The 18618-nt window shown below is 40.4% G+C and overlaps 1 protein-coding gene across 1 annotated transcript in view; it reads left to right on the top strand.

Annotated features, from left to right (window-relative positions):
- LOC134944878 (unconventional myosin-X-like) overlaps positions 1-18618 on the top strand; it is a 271284-nt gene that overhangs the window by 132754 nt on the left and 119912 nt on the right. The window contains exons 7-11 of the mRNA XM_063933792.1: positions 8949-8962; positions 9117-9201; positions 13923-14026; positions 15604-15733; positions 18412-18530. Of these exons, the coding sequence (XP_063789862.1) occupies positions 8949-8962; positions 9117-9201; positions 13923-14026; positions 15604-15733; positions 18412-18530 (452 nt within the window). The remainder of the gene's footprint in view (positions 1-8948; positions 8963-9116; positions 9202-13922; positions 14027-15603; positions 15734-18411; positions 18531-18618) is intronic.

The following is an 18618-nucleotide window of genomic DNA, read 5'->3' as shown; positions in this document are numbered from 1 at the left end:
AAATCCATAGTGCCACCTGTTTAAAAGCACATATATCTCATAGAGGATAGAAATATATTCATTACATTACTTTAATCACAGTAATGGCATAACCATAAAGTAGTGAAGCACCTAGAATACTTAAGGTGTTATTTAATAAATGTTGTATTAATATAGAAAAACCTTTAGAATCAAAATAATTAGCCAAAACACAACATAATATTATAAAAAAATATTATAAAAAAATTATAAAAATATATATACACACACCCGCCCTTTAATAGTATAATGCCTATAGATCTATATAGCGGGGCCACAAATTAACCATATAGTAATATAATTATTTGAATTCATTAAAAGAATACTTTATAATCCGGAACCAGAGATCTCAAATTGGAAATGTTCTATAGCTGAGCAACCAAAAACGCGATCAGACCTGATAAATGACATGCCTCTAGCTATATAGAGGCAATGCCAAGTAAGATCGCGGTTATGGGAGCCAGCAATGTACATTGGATTAGCCACATCAATCAAACCATATAGCAGAAGCCAGTGAACTATCGTTTAATCAGTGCACAGGCATGGTCCGCTCTCACCCACATGTGGGATCGGGACTGAGAAGATGAATCTAACCAACATGAGAAATAATAATAAACATAGATAAAAATGAATCTAAATGAATTCTAGATCGATTGTTTCTTTCAGCCCTTGTGGTTTCAGTGTCTGTAATTTCCAAATCCATGCAGCTTCTTGACGACAGAGTGTTCTAAATCTATCTCCACCTCTGGGGGTAACCTTAATTTGTTCAAGCCCAATTATTTGGAGACAGGCAGGATCATTAGCATGAGCTTCTGCATAGTGACGAGAGACACTATGATTCATAAAGCCCCTGAGAATATTTCTCCTATGCTCCATAAAACGTAATTTAAGTGCCCTAGTTGTTCGCCCAACATAATAAAGCTGGCACGAGCACCGCAATAAATACACTACAAAATGCGTACTACAATTAATAAAGGTTTCTATTTTAAATTCCTTTTTTGAAGCAGACGAGGAGATATATTTGGTTTTATTAGCAACGTGAGTACATGTTGTACACCTGTTGTGATTACACCTAAAGAAACCGACTACCTGTGAACCCACTAATGTTTGTTGCTTACTCGTCTCAGTATCATCACGCGACCTCTTAAAAAAGCTAGGAGCCAGTATGTTTCTGAGATTCTTTGCCTTTTTAAATATAATCGTAGGATTTGTAGGAAGAGAAGTACTCAAAACCGGATCAGTTAACAGTAACTTATAATTACGTTTAATTATGCAAGAAATTTTATTTGCTTTTACATTATATTTGGATTTAAAAGCCAATTTATATTCATTGATTTTATGAGTTTTTTTCTTATCATTTTTGGATCTAGAGTTCTCAATAGGTTTTTTTATTATTATAGGGAGATCTTGTGCCCTTATATTACATGAATTTTCATTCACATCTCCAACCTCATTATCTAGTGATATATTATTTATCTTAAGAATATTCTCCCTATTCAATGTTTGTGAATAAGCAATAGCCAATAGCCAATAGCCAATAGCCTCTTCTAATTGATTCCCTGAGCTAACCCCTAGCCTTGTAAGAGATTGATAAATGAGGCACCTGCTGTGATTTTGTACACACCTATTCTCACTAATTACAAAGCACAGGGTATAAAAGATAGAAAGTGCTCAGAAGGGAATACTTTGCCTCTTGAAGAAGCCGCCTGGGGTGCGGAGAAACGCGTTGAGGACACAGAGAGGACGGGTCACTGAGAATATCACCGAGACCATCCAAGTGCTCACAGGAGAAATACACCTGCTGTTCTATAATATCAAGTTGTCTGTAACCTGTTGCCGGCAATCAGCCTGCTTGTGAAGAGACCGGACTCTTCATTTCTTCACAATTTTTCACACCATCAGCCTGTCTTGCTGAGCATGGCTATTTCCAATCAGGAATAATACACGGCAGTTTAGCTTACCAACTCTGTGCTGTGTTAAAGAAAACATCCATCCCTGCGGGCGCCGCCGACGGATGTCTCACCCGTGCAAAGGGTGATAGAGAGCGGCTTTGCATTACCCACCGTGCATAGGAAAGCAAGGACAGCGATTCAGTGAGTAATTGAAACCGTACGGTTCTTTCATATCATATCCATCACGTGGAAAATTATACTTTACATATATGGTTACAGAGGCTGAATTTATTAGCCGGAGGACATATTCTTTCTGAACTGTGAGAGACTGAACAACTTAGAATCCAGTATATTGAAAGCTATATAGGTGAAAACCGGTGACCCACTCCTATATGTTTTTATTATAGGCATATATATGCTATTATCTGAGGTGTAATTACACCCAAGTTTTATGTGTTATATATTATTGTGGTCCATTATTAGTTTTTATTTTTCTATGTTTCTTTTTGTGTTTTATATATTTTTTTGCTAGCTAAATAAATTGTTTTATTATATTTGGCAGTATTATTGGATTTTCAAGCGCCGACCTGGTATTTGTTTGTTTTCTATTGCTAATTGCTGAGGAGGCTGGCTACCTCCTTACCAGGTGGCTGCTGATTCCAATTCACCTTTACACAGTTCTGCCCAGCGCCAACAAACCTTATTTTTTGTTTCTTGTTCCAAATTGCCAGAGGTTTGGGCAGCAGGTCAGCACTGTGTTTATACAAAATGAATGTTGCTTGCTATGCGGACAGAATACAACGTAGACATGAAGTACTTAAGAAATACACTTCTGAGAATGTTAATAAGAAAAAAGATAATCCAGTGTATGATGGATTCTTTCAGGATTCTAGCAGACTCGAGGAATTATTGAAAGCAGAATGTAGACATTGGTGGGATAAAACCACCCTTACTAAATATATTGAAAATAACAAAATTCCTCGAGGTCTGCGGATCTTTAAGAGTCTATCATTTCAGGATAATCCGGAACTGAGAATACAGTGGGAGAATGTTTTGGATAAATGTTCTATGGCATTAATGCAATTATTAATTGATTATAGGGAATCCAAACTTATAGAGATTGAAAAAGAGATTAAGGTGGTACAAGAACAATTGGTTAAACATAAGGAGGAGCCATATTATAAAGAAAGAGAAATAATAGTCAACAAGAGAATAGAAGAGTATGAGAGAGAGACGATTGAGAGGAAAGAAAAGAAATTTGCCAGAGATTTATTGGATTATCAGTCTGATTGTGTAAGAAGTTTTTCCAAAAATCGGAAACGGGAAAAACCACTCAATCCTCTGAATTCCAATCAAGAAAAGCTTCAATATGATAGGAGAACAGAACATGGGGGAAGAGATGAATACTATTCCCCTAGGTCCACTGTTCAATATCAAAACCGTGGAAGGAATCAGATGAGAAAATCTCATTCTTATCCATCAGGATCACCGGGGTGGAGGGAAGTTCGTTATAATAAATGGGAGAAAAAACATCCCCATAATAATTATTATACTAAATCAAATTATGAGTCTAGAAACCGACAGGAGTCTTTTTTAGATCCAAACAGGAGATTAGGGGATCTAGTCCCCTCCCCTCATTTTCAACATCACAACAGATACGAACCCCTAGCAGGAACCCCAAAAAGAGCAAGGGAACCAGAAGAGGAAGACGAGGGGGACAGAGGAGGAGGAAGAAAGAACCAACGATTCCATTAGGTGCCGATACGGTTTTTAATCTCTCCTCCAAACCCCTTAATCAATTGGAAACCAAGGTATTAGCTAAGGGTATGAATTTTGCCCCAACTACAAAGCCCAATTTTTTTGAATTATTTATAGAACTCAATAGGTACGTTAGGAGTCTATGTAGAAAAAGGTTTTTTGCATGCACTAATAATATATCAAAACCTGAAACACAAGTAATACTAGATCGAGATGACCAATCAGGTCTGACGATACTTAATGAGTTACTTATAGAGAGTGCAGCTTGTGAAACCCAGACTATATCAGAAACTTTGATTTTTGACATTAATAACACCTCAGAACCTGTGTTTAAAAATAAATCTCAATTTTATCCTTTACAACATAGGACTAGTGCTATAGAAACTTTTTATATTCAATCTTTGAATGATTTTCGAGCTTTATGTGACACTAAGACACATTCGTGTCTATATAATCTAAATAGTGAGGAACGGAGAGTCCTTAAATCATTAGCTAATGATATGACACTTACAATCAAACCAGCAGATAAAGGGGGGGGACTAGTGGTCCAGGATACATGTGATTATCTAAAGGAGGCTAAACGCCAATTATCGGATAAAAATTTTTATCAAGCATTAACTGCAGACCCCTCCCGTAAATATCAGCTAGAATTAAAAAAGTTATTAGAAAATGCTAAATCTGAGGGTGTGATTACTCAGGATGAGTTTAATTTCCTCTACCCCCTCCACCCTATCGTCCCGACTTATTATCACCTCCCCAAAATTCACAAAACACTTCACGATCCCCCAGGGCGACCTATTATTTCTGGGATTGGGGGTCTTACGTCTAATTTATCCTATTATGTTGATCACTTTTTACAACCTTGCGCAACATCTCTGAGGTCTCATATCCGGGATACCACTGAATTTATTCGATTAGTTGAAGGTCACAAATGGACCTCTGATTATATACTAATCACCTGTGATGTGCAAGCTTTGTACACTAATATTCCACATGCTCAAGGAGTACAAGCTGTGGATACTGCACTTATTAAAACCGGAATGGACTCAGAGATGAAACGCAATTTTATCACTTCTGCCATTTATTTTATTTTAACACACAATCACTTTTTGTTTGATCACTGTCACTATCTACAGGTACTCGGTACAGCGATGGGGACCAGGTTCGCACCGAGTTTCGCAAATATCTACATGGGTGACCTTGAACAGACACTTATCTGGGAAGGCCCCTACTCTGCGAACCTGGTCCTTTACTGTCGCTATATCGACGACCTGTTTTTTATTTGGAAAGGGGATGTTGACACAGTTACTAATTTTGTTGAATTTCTTAATAATAATAAATATGGTTTATCCTTCACTTGTACACACAATCCCACACGTATTAATTTTCTGGACGTTACGGTGGAGGTGGTGGAGGAAAAATTGTTAGTGTCATCTTATAAAAAAACTGTTGACACCTGCAGCTATATTCCATATACGAGTAATCACAAGAAAAGCTGGTTAAATAATGTACCCAAAAGTCAACTGTATAGGATTAGACGTAATTGTACACTAGATTGTACATTTGCTGAACAAGCTGAAGAACTTATTACTTCCTTAAGGGAACGTGACTATCCTGAAGGCATATTAGAAGAGGCTATTGCTTATTCACAAACATTGAATAGGGAGAATATTCTTAAGATAAATAATATATCACTAGATAATGAGGTTGGAGATGTGAATGAAAATTCATGTAATATAAGGGCACAAGATCTCCCTATAATAATAAAAAAACCTATTGAGAACTCTAGATCCAAAAATGATAAGAAAAAAACTCATAAAATCAATGAATATAAATTGGCTTTTAAATCCAAATATAATGTAAAAGCAAATAAAATTTCTTGCATAATTAAACGTAATTATAAGTTACTGTTAACTGATCCGGTTTTGAGTACTTCTCTTCCTACAAATCCTACGATTATATTTAAAAAGGCAAAGAATCTTAGAAACATACTGGCTCCTAGCTTTTTTAAGAGGTCGCGTGATGATACTGAGACGAGTAAGCAACAAACATTAGTGGGTTCACAGGTAGTCGGTTTCTTTAGGTGTAATCACAACAGGTGTACAACATGTACTCACGTTGCTAATAAAACCAAATATATCTCCTCGTCTGCTTCAAAAAAGGAATTTAAAATAGAAACCTTTATTAATTGTAGTACGCATTTTGTAGTGTATTTATTGCGGTGCTCGTGCCAGCTTTATTATGTTGGGCGAACAACTAGGGCACTTAAATTACGTTTTATGGAGCATAGGAGAAATATTCTCAGGGGCTTTATGAATCATAGTGTCTCTCGTCACTATGCAGAAGCTCATGCTAATGATCCTGCCTGTCTCCAAATAATTGGGCTTGAACAAATTAAGGTTACCCCCAGAGGTGGAGATAGATTTAGAACACTCTGTCGTCAAGAAGCTGCATGGATTTGGAAATTACAGACACTGAAACCACAAGGGCTGAATGAAACAATCGATCTAGAATTCATTTAGATTCATTTTTATCTATGTTTATTATTATTTCTCATGTTGGTTAGATTCATCTTCTCAGTCCCGATCCCACATGTGGGTGAGAGCGGACCATGCCTGTGCACTGATTAAACGATAGTTCACTGGCTTCTGCTATATGGTTTGATTGATGTGGCTAATCCAATGTACATTGCTGGCTCCCATAACCGCGATCTTACTTGGCATTGCCTCTATATAGCTAGAGGCATGTCATTTATCAGGTCTGATCGCGTTTTTGGTTGCTCAGCTATAGAACATTTCCAATTTGAGATCTCTGGTTCCGGATTATAAAGTATTCTTTTAATGAATTCAAATAATTATATTACTATATGGTTAATTTGTGGCCCCGCTATATAGATCTATAGGCATTATACTATTAAAGGGCGGGTGTGTGTATATATATTTTTATAATTTTTTTATAATATTTTTTTATAATATTATGTTGTGTTTTGGCTAATTATTTTGATTCTAAAGGTTTTTCTATATTAATACAACATTTATTAAATAACACCTTAAGTATTCTAGGTGCTTCACTACTTTATGGTTATGCCATTACTGTGATTAAAGTAATGTAATGAATATATTTCTATCCTCTATGAGATATATGTGCTTTTAAACAGGTGGCACTATGGATTTCTACAGACTGATGGAGTTATGTAGTATTTTGTTCTGTCCGCTTAGCAACACATTTTTTCTTTTATATTAATTATTATGATTAAATTGTATTAGGTTATATATATTATTATTATAGGTAGAACTATAATAATTTATGTAATGGACCTTATTAACTGATTCCCTGAGCTAACCCCTAGCCTTGTAAGAGATTGATAAATGAGGCACCTGCTGTGATTTTGTACACACCTATTCTCACTAATTACAAAGCACAGGGTATAAAAGATAGAAAGTGCTCAGAAGGGAATACTTTGCCTCTTGAAGAAGCCGCCTGGGGTGCGGAGAAACGCGTTGAGGACACAGAGAGGACGGGTCACTGAGAATATCACCGAGACCATCCAAGTGCTCACAGGAGAAATACACCTGCTGTTCTATAATATCAAGTTGTCTGTAACCTGTTGCCGGCAATCAGCCTGCTTGTGAAGAGACCGGACTCTTCATTTCTTCACAATTTTTCACACCATCAGCCTGTCTTGCTGAGCATGGCTATTTCCAATCAGGAATAATACACGGCAGTTTAGCTTACCAACTCTGTGCTGTGTTAAAGAAAACATCCATCCCTGCGGGCGCCGCCGACGGATGTCTCACCCGTGCAAAGGGTGATAGAGAGCGGCTTTGCATTACCCACCGTGCATAGGAAAGCAAGGACAGCGATTCAGTGAGTAATTGAAACCGTACGGTTCTTTCATATCATATCCATCACGTGGAAAATTATACTTTACATATATGGTTACAGAGGCTGAATTTATTAGCCGGAGGACATATTCTTTCTGAACTGTGAGAGACTGAACAACTTAGAATCCAGTATATTGAAAGCTATATAGGTGAAAACCGGTGACCCACTCCTATATGTTTTTATTATAGGCATATATATGCTATTATCTGAGGTGTAATTACACCCAAGTTTTATGTGTTATATATTATTGTGGTCCATTATTAGTTTTTATTTTTCTATGTTTCTTTTTGTGTTTTATATATTTTTTTGCTAGCTAAATAAATTGTTTTATTATATTTGGCAGTATTATTGGATTTTCAAGCGCCGACCTGGTATTTGTTTGTTTTCTATTCCTAATGCCGTTACAGCCCAGTTCTGACTCTTGAAGCGACCGGTAGTGTCTCCTCTCCAGACATAAAATGTACTGTAGGTAAGTATAGTATAATGGCATTTACCAGAAGTGCCTGGTGGCCAGTCCAGCCGTGGCAGAGACTTATGTGATTGACTACATATTCTCTGTAAAGTGCTGCATAATATGTAAACACACCTTGGCCCTAACTTTGTGGAGTTGTATATTCTCGCTGTGCTTGTGTGGGTTTCCTCCAACACTCCAAAATTACACTGGTAGCTTAATCTGCTCCCAAAAAAAACACAAAAAACCCTAGTGTATAAATGTGTGCATGGGTAGACTAGATGGGCCAAGTTGTTCTTATCTGCTGTCAAACTTCTATGTTTCTAAATAATTATTAATGAATCAACACTGGCAGCAAAGCTGCTTGGATGCTCACTGGGAACTTGCTGCATTAGTGAGACCCTCTGCCTTGTCACTGGTTCATAGTGAATGGATGGGCGGTATTCTATACTAGGTTGCTTCAGGTTCAGTATGAAATTCCGACTTTCGTAATACCGACACCAAAATCTAGACAGTCAGAATCCAGACCTCGAGCGCAACGTGTGTGCTCGCCACGCTTTGGGCACACATTTATTCCCCTTTATTAATTTATTAACCAGTTGATTGGTTACAAAGAAAATAGATGCAATGATGACAACACTATAGGCAGTTACTATACGTACACCTAAGTAGGAATAAGATTCAGATTGTTGTCCCAATTCAGTTGTTTCATTCCACCGCAGAGGATCTTGTAGTAGTACACTTTTAGTCTACTGTCACTTTGTTTTCTGAATGTGCAGATCTTTGTAGAACAGTGTGAGGGTGCCCTCTTGAGTATAATTCTGGTAATGTAACAGAGATTAAGGAGTTGCAATGTTCTACAGGTGCTGGAAAAAAACAAGGTTGTATCTGGGTTATAAGAAACTTTAATTTACTATTACAGTCTTTAACTGATGGATAACCAGATTTGTTGGAGAAGGTAAGCTTTGGCGGTACTCTGTTTAAATGCACACTTTTCTAATATCTCTATTGGGTTATCCCACTTACTGTATTTCTGGGTGCATGCCGACAAGATCTGATGGGGAAGATCCTGAAAGCCTATAACTCTGGAGGTGTATTCTTTCCCTTTATAGACCCGGGTAACACGACAGAGCCCAGGAGAAAGGAACTATCATATATTCTACGCTCTGCTCGCAGGCGCAAGCATGGAAGACAGAGGTAAAGACTTTGTACATTATTTAATAAATTCTTGTTTTAGTACAAGAAAGGATCTATCACCAATTCAGTAAAATAAAACCATTCTCCTAATTAATCTTCCACCCTCCAACTTCAAAAGAGTCTATCCCCTCTCTCATGATGCATTGTAACCCATAGCAACGATACAGATAGCGGATTTCATTAATCTGACTACACTTAATGGAGATATATAAACTAATGGGCTGCCCTATTACACTAAGTTCTCTGTTAGACAGAACTGCAATAAACAATACGTGTAGCGCAATAGTGAAATTGGCGCCCCAAGGAACTGAAACCGATTCCCTACTTTGCCAGTACCTATACCATAATACCAGTGACGTGCGGTGAGGGCAGTGACTGGTGAGGCACTGGCGCCACCTCTCTCCCCATCCCCCCCTTCCCCCGGAAAAGAAACAAACAAAAAAAACATAGGGTTTCCCTTCTTTTATAAAGACCAGCACCAGGCAGAACCAGCCAGGGGGAGTAATGCCATAGCAGGGGAGGCACTCGGTGTGGGGTCCCCCTGCCATATCATTACACCCCCCCAAACCAATCAGCCCAGGGTTGGAATTCCTCAGGATGTGAGGACCCCAAATATTTCAATGGGGTCCCCCCTCTTGAGCAACAACCAGCAGCCCAGTGCTATCCCCCGCACCCCTGGTGGCGTTGGGTGCAGGGTACATGGCATCCTAATATTGTTCTGTACAGTCAGCTTACAGGTCCCAGCAAGCCTGCCCAAGCATGTCGGCACTTGGAGTACCACAAGTGCCAGCATGCCCGGACAGTAAGGGCCCGCTGGCACCCGTAGTCCGCCTGTAAAGAAAATATTAAAATAAAAACACAACACCTGATGTTTTAGTATTTTATTGTTGTAGCCCCTTAATATAAATGCTCCTGAGGAGGTATAGTAAGGGGTACTATTCCCTGACTAATATATTAAAGCATATACTAAATGTATTGCGTCTGTGTAAATATGATTGATACCCACTGAGTGATTTGAACTGTGTAAGGTGTATATACAAGCTGGGTGAGGGTGGTGAAGTTGTAGTGTGTTAATGAGTAACGGGGCACAGTGGCACGAGCTGGGCTAGACAGAGTCTTCCAGAAGCCCTCGTGCGGAGTAAAGGGTGCCCGGATGAAGAGAGCCGTTGTGAGGGGCGCTAGGAAGGAGCAGCGGCTGACGAGCGGACTGAGAGAGTCGGACTGAAGAGAAAAAAGGAACCGGAGAGAGCTGGCTGCCGGGAACAGGTGACCCGTGAGGAGAACGTGTCCAGACCCCCCGAAAAGCGCGTAGAGGGACTCGCACCGGAGGAAGGAGTATCTAACGGGGTGAGGCAGCGGGAGGAAACCCCCACGGCGGAGACCCGAAGTAGAGCTGCAGGCGGAGCGGTGCGTGCGGTAAGGGCTTCCCTGACGCACATCATACAGAGAGAGGGCCGGGAATAAGAGGCATCTCTATCGGCCTAGTAAGAGTAAATACATACCGGAGCTTACCTGACTGATTGGATAGCAGGGATATATATGCCAAGAAGAGGTATAACACACAGTTACGATAAAGTCTGCAGTGGAGGCTGAAGTATAGCAGTCAGTCATATTAGGGGGAGTGACTATTGATGAGAGCAGCAAGACATTGAACCTGGCACTGATATGGGGGAGGAGAGCCCACAAGGCGTGACAGCAGGTCTTAATTGAGGGAAAAGATATCCCAGAAAGTGACTAAGGTTCCCAAGTATTATATGGGAAAACCTGTTGTGACACTGTATATATGGCTCAGCATAAAGCCAGGGAGTGAGTGGAGCCGGTATAAGGGACGGAGCATACCCCTATAAACGACTGACCCGCTCATATACAGTCATTCTACCAAGGTGAAATCTAACCAAAGGCTGAGGGACAGATATATATTCTACATCGGGGATATATTGACTCTGACACTAGTTATATTAGTGTCCCTATCGCTGGTCCAGTGTTAGTGTCTGTAACAGAAGGGTCAAAATAGAGAGACCATTCGTATATATGGACTATTAAACATCGGGGGCGAGAGTAAAGACTGCGAAAAAGAAAGAATAACCTTCTTTGGATGGGGACAGCTCCTAGTTGACAAGGATATTCCAGAGGTCATAAATGCAGATGGAATACAATACTGGTAACTTTCTTAGTTGACTAACGAATACATAATTACAACCCTCATAGGGAAGCTCAACCTGCATCCACTAGGACCCTAGTAGTCTACTAGCATCGGAGGTAGATAATATTTTCCTGAGGAAATTGGAAAGCTGAGGTGTCAATACAGATAACCCAATCCTCATGAATAGAACAAGGATCGGGTTCACCTTACTTCAACGACGGCATATGTAATACAGAAGGTATCTTGGGCCCCGACTGTGCACCAACAATCACCACAGGGTATACCCTATCAGTTAGTGAAAGGTAGACTGCAGTGGGTAACTTAAGGTTAATGTAGAAAGATTATTAACCTAGCGTTATAACACCCAGTCATAACCAGTTTTTTGTGTATTGCATGCAAGGTAATATTTTATGTATAGGGAAATTTATATGGTATAGCCTAGTCTAATTGTATTTATTGCCTCAGTTAAGATAATAATCTATACCGTACAGTGGATTTATGTGACACTGATTGTAATTCCTGTGAATAAAAGGTAGTTATGTATAAAGTCAGTTCAATTTAATAAATACTTACCGGTGAAGTGGAGATAGTCCAGAGTAAACGAACGAACGGCAACTGAAAGACACAAGGCGACAAACAGGTAAACAAACAATTCTATCAATCACCGCTTTTTATACAGTATATATATCCGTACTGGTAAAGGCTTTCCCAAGCAAGCCAGGGGTGGCATAAAGACTGCTTGGGTGGAGGCACTCTGTAAGACTGAAATAGTAACCCCGTTAGTGCATTATTAGGGTGCAAGGGAGGGTTACATTGTGCAGGACCTTCACCTGGGGGAGGCGGCCTTTAAGCTCTTTTGCATGGCTTCAGCCTCCCCAGGGCTTCCGGCGTCTTCGGTCTTCGGGAGCTCTTGACTGCTCCCTCCCCACCGCCGGACTGGCTGCCGCTACTTCGCATCTGGCTTATATAAGTCAGCTGAGGGGGCGGGGCGATGACGTGGCGAGCCGCGATTGGCTCGCGGCAGCCATGTTGAATTTCAAAAATGACGCCGAGGCGCCATTTATTAAATTGGAAGCCGCTCTCCGCTGCCGAACTCTGCAGAGTGGCTGACAGGTGCTGGATCCTCTCGGATCCAGGTCTGCCACCATCCACCCTTTACCCGCCAGGTCGCGCCGCCGATTGTGCCCGCTGGCTAGTGGATCCAGTGGATCGGCTGGCCCAATCACATCTTGGGGACTGACAGGGTTGTGCATTCATGTGGGCTGTAGTGGCCATACATTTTCATTGGGCTTTTACAGCCCATTGCTTCGCCCTGCCCCCTGCCCGCCCCCCGCTGTTCGGACTTTAATGTTAGCAGCGGGAGGCACCTCTCTCGCTGCCTCCAACCCTGCAATGAAGGGATTTTCTATTTCAGGGGGGGTGGGGGGTGGGGGGGGATGGTTAAAATAATAAAAGAAGATATTTATAACAGACTCTGTGTTATAAATATCTTCTTTTTGTTATTTTAATCATTATGACAGGGGAGGCACTGCCTCCCCTGACTGCACGTCCCTGCATAATATAGCATAACATTACATGCATCATAAAATGAACAGTAGGTTCCAATACACAAATTTTATTAAAAAATTTATAAAAATAGCAGCAGTGTCCATATACATATGAATACTCTTTGGTACAACAGCCCCCTACCACATATAATGGGGGTCTGATTCCACATAAGTGTACATATACTTCTTTTATGATATCCTCCTTCCAATAATGCAGATTGGAGGTCACATCAAAACAAGATAGAATACCCAGTGCGTTTCGTCTCGCACAGAGCCTTCATCAGGGGTGTATCTCAAATAAGGAGTATATCATTAGATGATTGTACCATAAGGCAGTGTTCTTAGACACTTTATCACTGAACAGGCCTCACGTTACTATACAAGTGAGTGCTTGTGCCTGATAATCTCTAAAAAAAGATGTGTGATACTTAGGGGTTCAGACTCGCAGGGAAATCTCACAGGTAAATCTCAGAAACATTAAACAATCTGGTGGAATGAGCAGTGTATCACATGTCGACAGAGCAATTCAGGTGTTGCTCCGTTCGAGCTTGCACAGCTGCTGACATTACTGTTATGATGATCTGTAATTTTGACGGGCTGGTAACTAATTATTATTTTTGCTCCTAAATAAGTATTTTCCACAAGTCAGTTATATGGGGAACTTTTTTCCCACTGTGCTTTTTGTTTCCTTCTAATCGTCCACAACAGAATATATATAATTATATATTTTTTTTTTAAACAACAAATACACAAGCAATCATACATATTATCTGAGCAGATATGTAAAGACGGTGTGTGTCTAGCTGGCTTCATAGCCTAAGACATGAACCAGCCCGTGATTTAACATTTTGGAATTTATTCTGGTTTTTAATTTTAGTTTTTTTATTCCTTTGCTACAAATTACATTGTAAACTAAGACAGTCAGGGAAGCTGCCTGGAAACAATTCTGTGTAGTAATGTGTATAAAAGATAATTCCATCATTAATAAAGGTTGATTAATGATTAGACTCCTTATTGCTTTGGTCTTACAGAAGCGCTCTCCCTCTCGGATCCTCACTCTTACCAGTATCTCCGTACCTCTGACTGTGTGACAGTTGAAGGGCTTAATGATAAAGACATGTATGACAAAGTTGTGGTGAGTCCAGTAACTTAGGGGGATATGTATCAAAGCTTTGAGAGAGATGAAGTACCAGCCAATCCTTACTTTTCTATGCATTACCAATAATTCTAGTAATTGATTAAACATATCATGCTGGTAATGTAAATTAGATCTTTACACAATCTTCCATCAGTTTTGATTACTTATTCTTTAAATTAATGTAATTTGCATTATATTGTTGAGGCAGTATGTGCTAAAATGAAAATATGTCTAAAACTATGAAAAGGGAATAGGATCCTTGCAGTGTCCCCAGTGATGCGCACGTCATCGGGCGCACAGCAGGACGATTCCCTGGCCATAAACTTGGAAGTCCAGTCATCACAAAGGACAGCTCTTTTCGGTCTTTTGAGATTTTATTTGGAACTATAGGTACAAACCGGGGTTATTAACACTGGTATGTGCCTGACAAGTGTCGTAATGTATTGCATTCAAAATGCAATGCGTAGTACATCCCAACCCCTTACTCTTTTATAGCTGGTACTTAACCTGCAGGTCCACTGCAACATTTATGTTTGACTGGTTTCCACAGTGTAAGAATAATTTACTGCTATAGATTTAAGTCCTGCTGTGAATGGAAAGATTTGTTATAATAAATTATAGATGTATAGCTAGTATAGATAGAAGATATAGTATGCAGAGCTGTGCAATCCTAGCAACTGTCTTTCCAAATTGGCTCATGTAAACAAGCATGTGTGTTTCCAATAAATAAATAAATGTAAAAATTGTAAGGGCTTTATCTGCAACGTAAGGCAAATAAGGAAATTGTCAGAAGAATGATTTGCAAATCTGCTTGTGAATATAGGCCCTCATTCCGAGTTGATCGCTCGCTAGCTGCTTTTAGTAGCAGTGCAGTCGCTAAGCCGCCGCCCTCTGGGAGTGTATCTTAGCTTAGCAGAAGTGCGACCGAAAGGTTAGCAGAACAGTGCAGAAATTTTTTCAAGCAGTTTCAGAGTGGCTGCAGACCTACTCCTACCTTACAATCACTTCAGTCTATTTAGTTCCTGTTTTGACGTCACAAACACGCCCTGCATCCGGCCAGCCACTCCCCCGTTTCCCCAGGCGCGCCTGCATTTTTATCTGACACGCCTATGTTTTTTAGCACACTCCCGGAAAATGGTCAGTTACCTCCCAGAAACACCCACTTCCTGTCAATCACTCACCGATCAACAGAGCGACTGAAAAGAGTCTCTCGGCCTTGTGTGAAACTGCGTCGCACGCTGCGCCCCATACGCTTGCGCAGAAATGCCGATTTTTAGCCTGATCACTACGCTGCGAACTACAGCAGCTAGCGATCAACTCGGAATGACCCCCATAGATACAAAAGATTGTGGCATTCTTTTAATTTGTTTTTACTAACCTATACATATTCTGTATCGTTTTTCCTGACTTTTCTATGCATTTACTTTGCCTATACCTAAATCTCAGAGCCATGATTACTCTACGTTTGAGTACTGTCAATAATACAATAATTTGAAAATGATTGAGGGTCAAGAATATTATCCAACTTTTAGTTTGGTTCTGAGCTCTGCCTGAGTGCTGCTGTTTGTTCACAGACAGCTCTGCAAGTGATGGATTTCAGTGATGAGGATATCCGGGAGGTGTGGAAGCTGCTATCTGGCACTCTGCAGCTGGGGAATCTAGAGTTCATGACAGCAGGGGGCGCTCAAATTACCACTAAAGCAGGTAACTAACTTTGTGCGTCGTGATTAATGTATGTGGTCCTAGTGATGTCTATAATACATGATTTTCATATAAAGACCTGCACATAATATATGTGTAAGTTCTTATAAATACTCGCTTATAAATGGTGAGTTGTCGACCAGATATAGCGATCGCCCCTAGGCACAACAATAATTGCTGCCCCACCCCCATTTTATTATTTTCATTGTTTGGTTATAAGCACCCATCTAGCGATTGTCAGTTTAATTTAATAATAAAATAAGCCATGAACTATGACCTTTTGTTTCATATTTAATTATATTTGCACATTTGCTACTAAGTATAGCTTACAGAGGTAGTAGCCTCACGTGCCTAATGGGAAATTCACCACTGTGAGTTGTGATGATATTACTTCAGTGTCATTTAGTAAAATCTATGGATTATAAGGTGTAATGCATCACCCGCAATAAATTATTATGGATATTAGAAGTGACTTTAGAGCAATGTAAAAGCACCTCTTTTAAAGATTTGCACTTTTATATTGTCCTGGAAACACTGGTATCCATGTAATTTACAATAGAATGTGCATTACCCTGTTTATGTTATGTGTATGTGTCCTTGCATTCTGTTATTACATCCACAGTTTCTGTAACATGCCTGCACACACCATAGAAGGTGCGTTGAGCAATAATGTATTTATAATGATAACATACATTGTAAACATTACAGATGTTTATAGGTTGTTATCCAAATCGTTAGACATTTATTTGTGTACTTTGTACCCTGCTGCTGTTTTTGAGTATTGTATCTTTTACTTACACAAGGTTTCATTATGGAAAAAATATATTAAAATTGTGTTTATTGCTGATTAACTTATATAGGGTATTCAGAGATTCTCTAGATATCAAAATATATCATATACATGAATCAAGCATTTATTAGTGGTTCATTTTCCTACATATTTATACATCCATCATCTGGCCATTGTGTCCTCATCTTGCATGTGGTAACAGATTTAAATTAATGGATACTATGTTCTTTTATTTTTATAAAATTTCTTATTGGTTAATATATTCAGATAATATGGTTCTAGTGCTTCCACATCTTTAATATGATCCTGACTGATTCAGCGGTGAGTTCTTTGGGAGATTATGGGAGGAATTCAATTACTCGCTGTAAATTACCAGTGGTGAAAAGGGTTGTAGCCTTGGGCTCAACCTCTTTATCACCCGAGCCCCTTTTTAACATCCGTTAACGGGCATTAACCAGGGACGTTCAGTCAGGGGAGGCAGTGCCTCCCCTGTTATTAATGATTAAAATAATACAAAGAAGATACTTTTGACACATATTCTGTGTCATAAGTATCTCCTTTATATTAATCTAATCATTATTACTCTGTAAATGGGGTTGGGAGGCACCGATCGTGGTGCCTCCCGGTGTAAATGGGAAAGGTATGGGAGCAGCGGGCAGCTGCGGGCGGGGCCAAGCCATGGGCAGTAAAAGCCCATTGAAAATACATTGGAAAGCGGCACCATTAGAAGTGCCGCTTTCATACAGTGACGTGCTTTCAACCCATGAAAGCACGCTCCTGTCAGTGAAGCCACAGTGATTGGCCAGCGGATCCGTCACTGGATCTGCTGTCATCACTATGTGGGCGCGGCGGAGGTACGAGTGGCGGGACGCGATAGTATTAGCAGCATTCTGCAGAGTTTGGCAGCGAAGCGGTACCAGTTTCAAAAATGGCACCTCAGCATAATTTTTGAAATTCAAGATGGTTGCCATGAGCCAATCACGACTTGCGGCATCATCGCCCCGCCCCCTCCGACTGACTTATATAAGTCAGCGCGAGGCAGCGGCGTCAGTCTGACCGTGAAGTAGGAGCAGTGAAGAGCTCCTGAAGTCGCCATGGAAGTCCTGGATGGGCGGCGGCTATGCAAAAGAGCTTAAAAGCCGCCACTCCCCATGTGAAGAGCCGGAAGCTCTGGGAAGGCGGCGGCCATGCAAAAGAGCTTAATGGCCGCCGCCTCCCAGGTGAAGATACCGGAAGCACTGGGAAGGCGGCGGCCATGCAAAAGAGCTTAATGGCCGCCGCCCCCAGGTGAAGACCCTGACTAATAAAACTTTTTTTTTTTTTAAGACCGTGTGGCGTTTTATTTTAATATTTTCTTTACAGGTGGACTACAGGTGCAAGCGGGCGCGTTATGTCCGGGTATGCTGGCACTTGTGGTTCTCCAAGTGCCAGCATGCTGGGGCAGGCTTGCTGGGACCTGTAGGCCACCTATAAAGGGGTTAGCTGCCAGTGCCTCCCCAGCCACTGACCTCACTGCATGTCACTGGCATTAATACATGGAATCTGTGAAAAGTTTACGGATTCTGTGTTAACAGCTTCGCTTGTGTCTATTAAAATGCGTAATAAAAATGCCTGATAACTTTAAGTACTGCCGGCAGGCTCACTTCTGGGTTAATGGAATAGCCCCTGGGGATCAACTGGCCCACGGTATACTACCACTGCTAATTGAATTTACCCCATGTCTCCTAGTGAACTCCCAGAGTCCCAAAAGAGATGACACAGCATATCACCATTTGCACAGTTTTTTTAATTTACTGGAATTTATACATTGAATACAGTTACCTGCAGGCTAAGTTGTGCATGGCTTGAATTATTGCCACTCCATAGCTACTATTCTCTTTCTATCCATCAGTTCTCAGTGATGTTGCTGATCTTTTGGGGCTGGATTCCTTCCAGCTGTCGGAGGTTCTAACCCAGAGATCCATGATCCTGAGGGGGGAAGAGATCAGCTCTCCTCTAACAGTGGAGCAGGTAAGGGGGTTCAGAAATAATTTGCGGTTTCTTTTAAAACAAACTAAATAAAAATAAGGTAAAATTGTATGTATGTATGTGTATGTAT

This window comes from Pseudophryne corroboree, chromosome 7 (assembly GCF_028390025.1).
Source record: "Pseudophryne corroboree isolate aPseCor3 chromosome 7, aPseCor3.hap2, whole genome shotgun sequence".
NCBI classification, from domain to species: domain Eukaryota; kingdom Metazoa; phylum Chordata; class Amphibia; order Anura; family Myobatrachidae; genus Pseudophryne; species Pseudophryne corroboree.
This window is presented reverse-complemented; position numbering and strand designations above follow the sequence as displayed.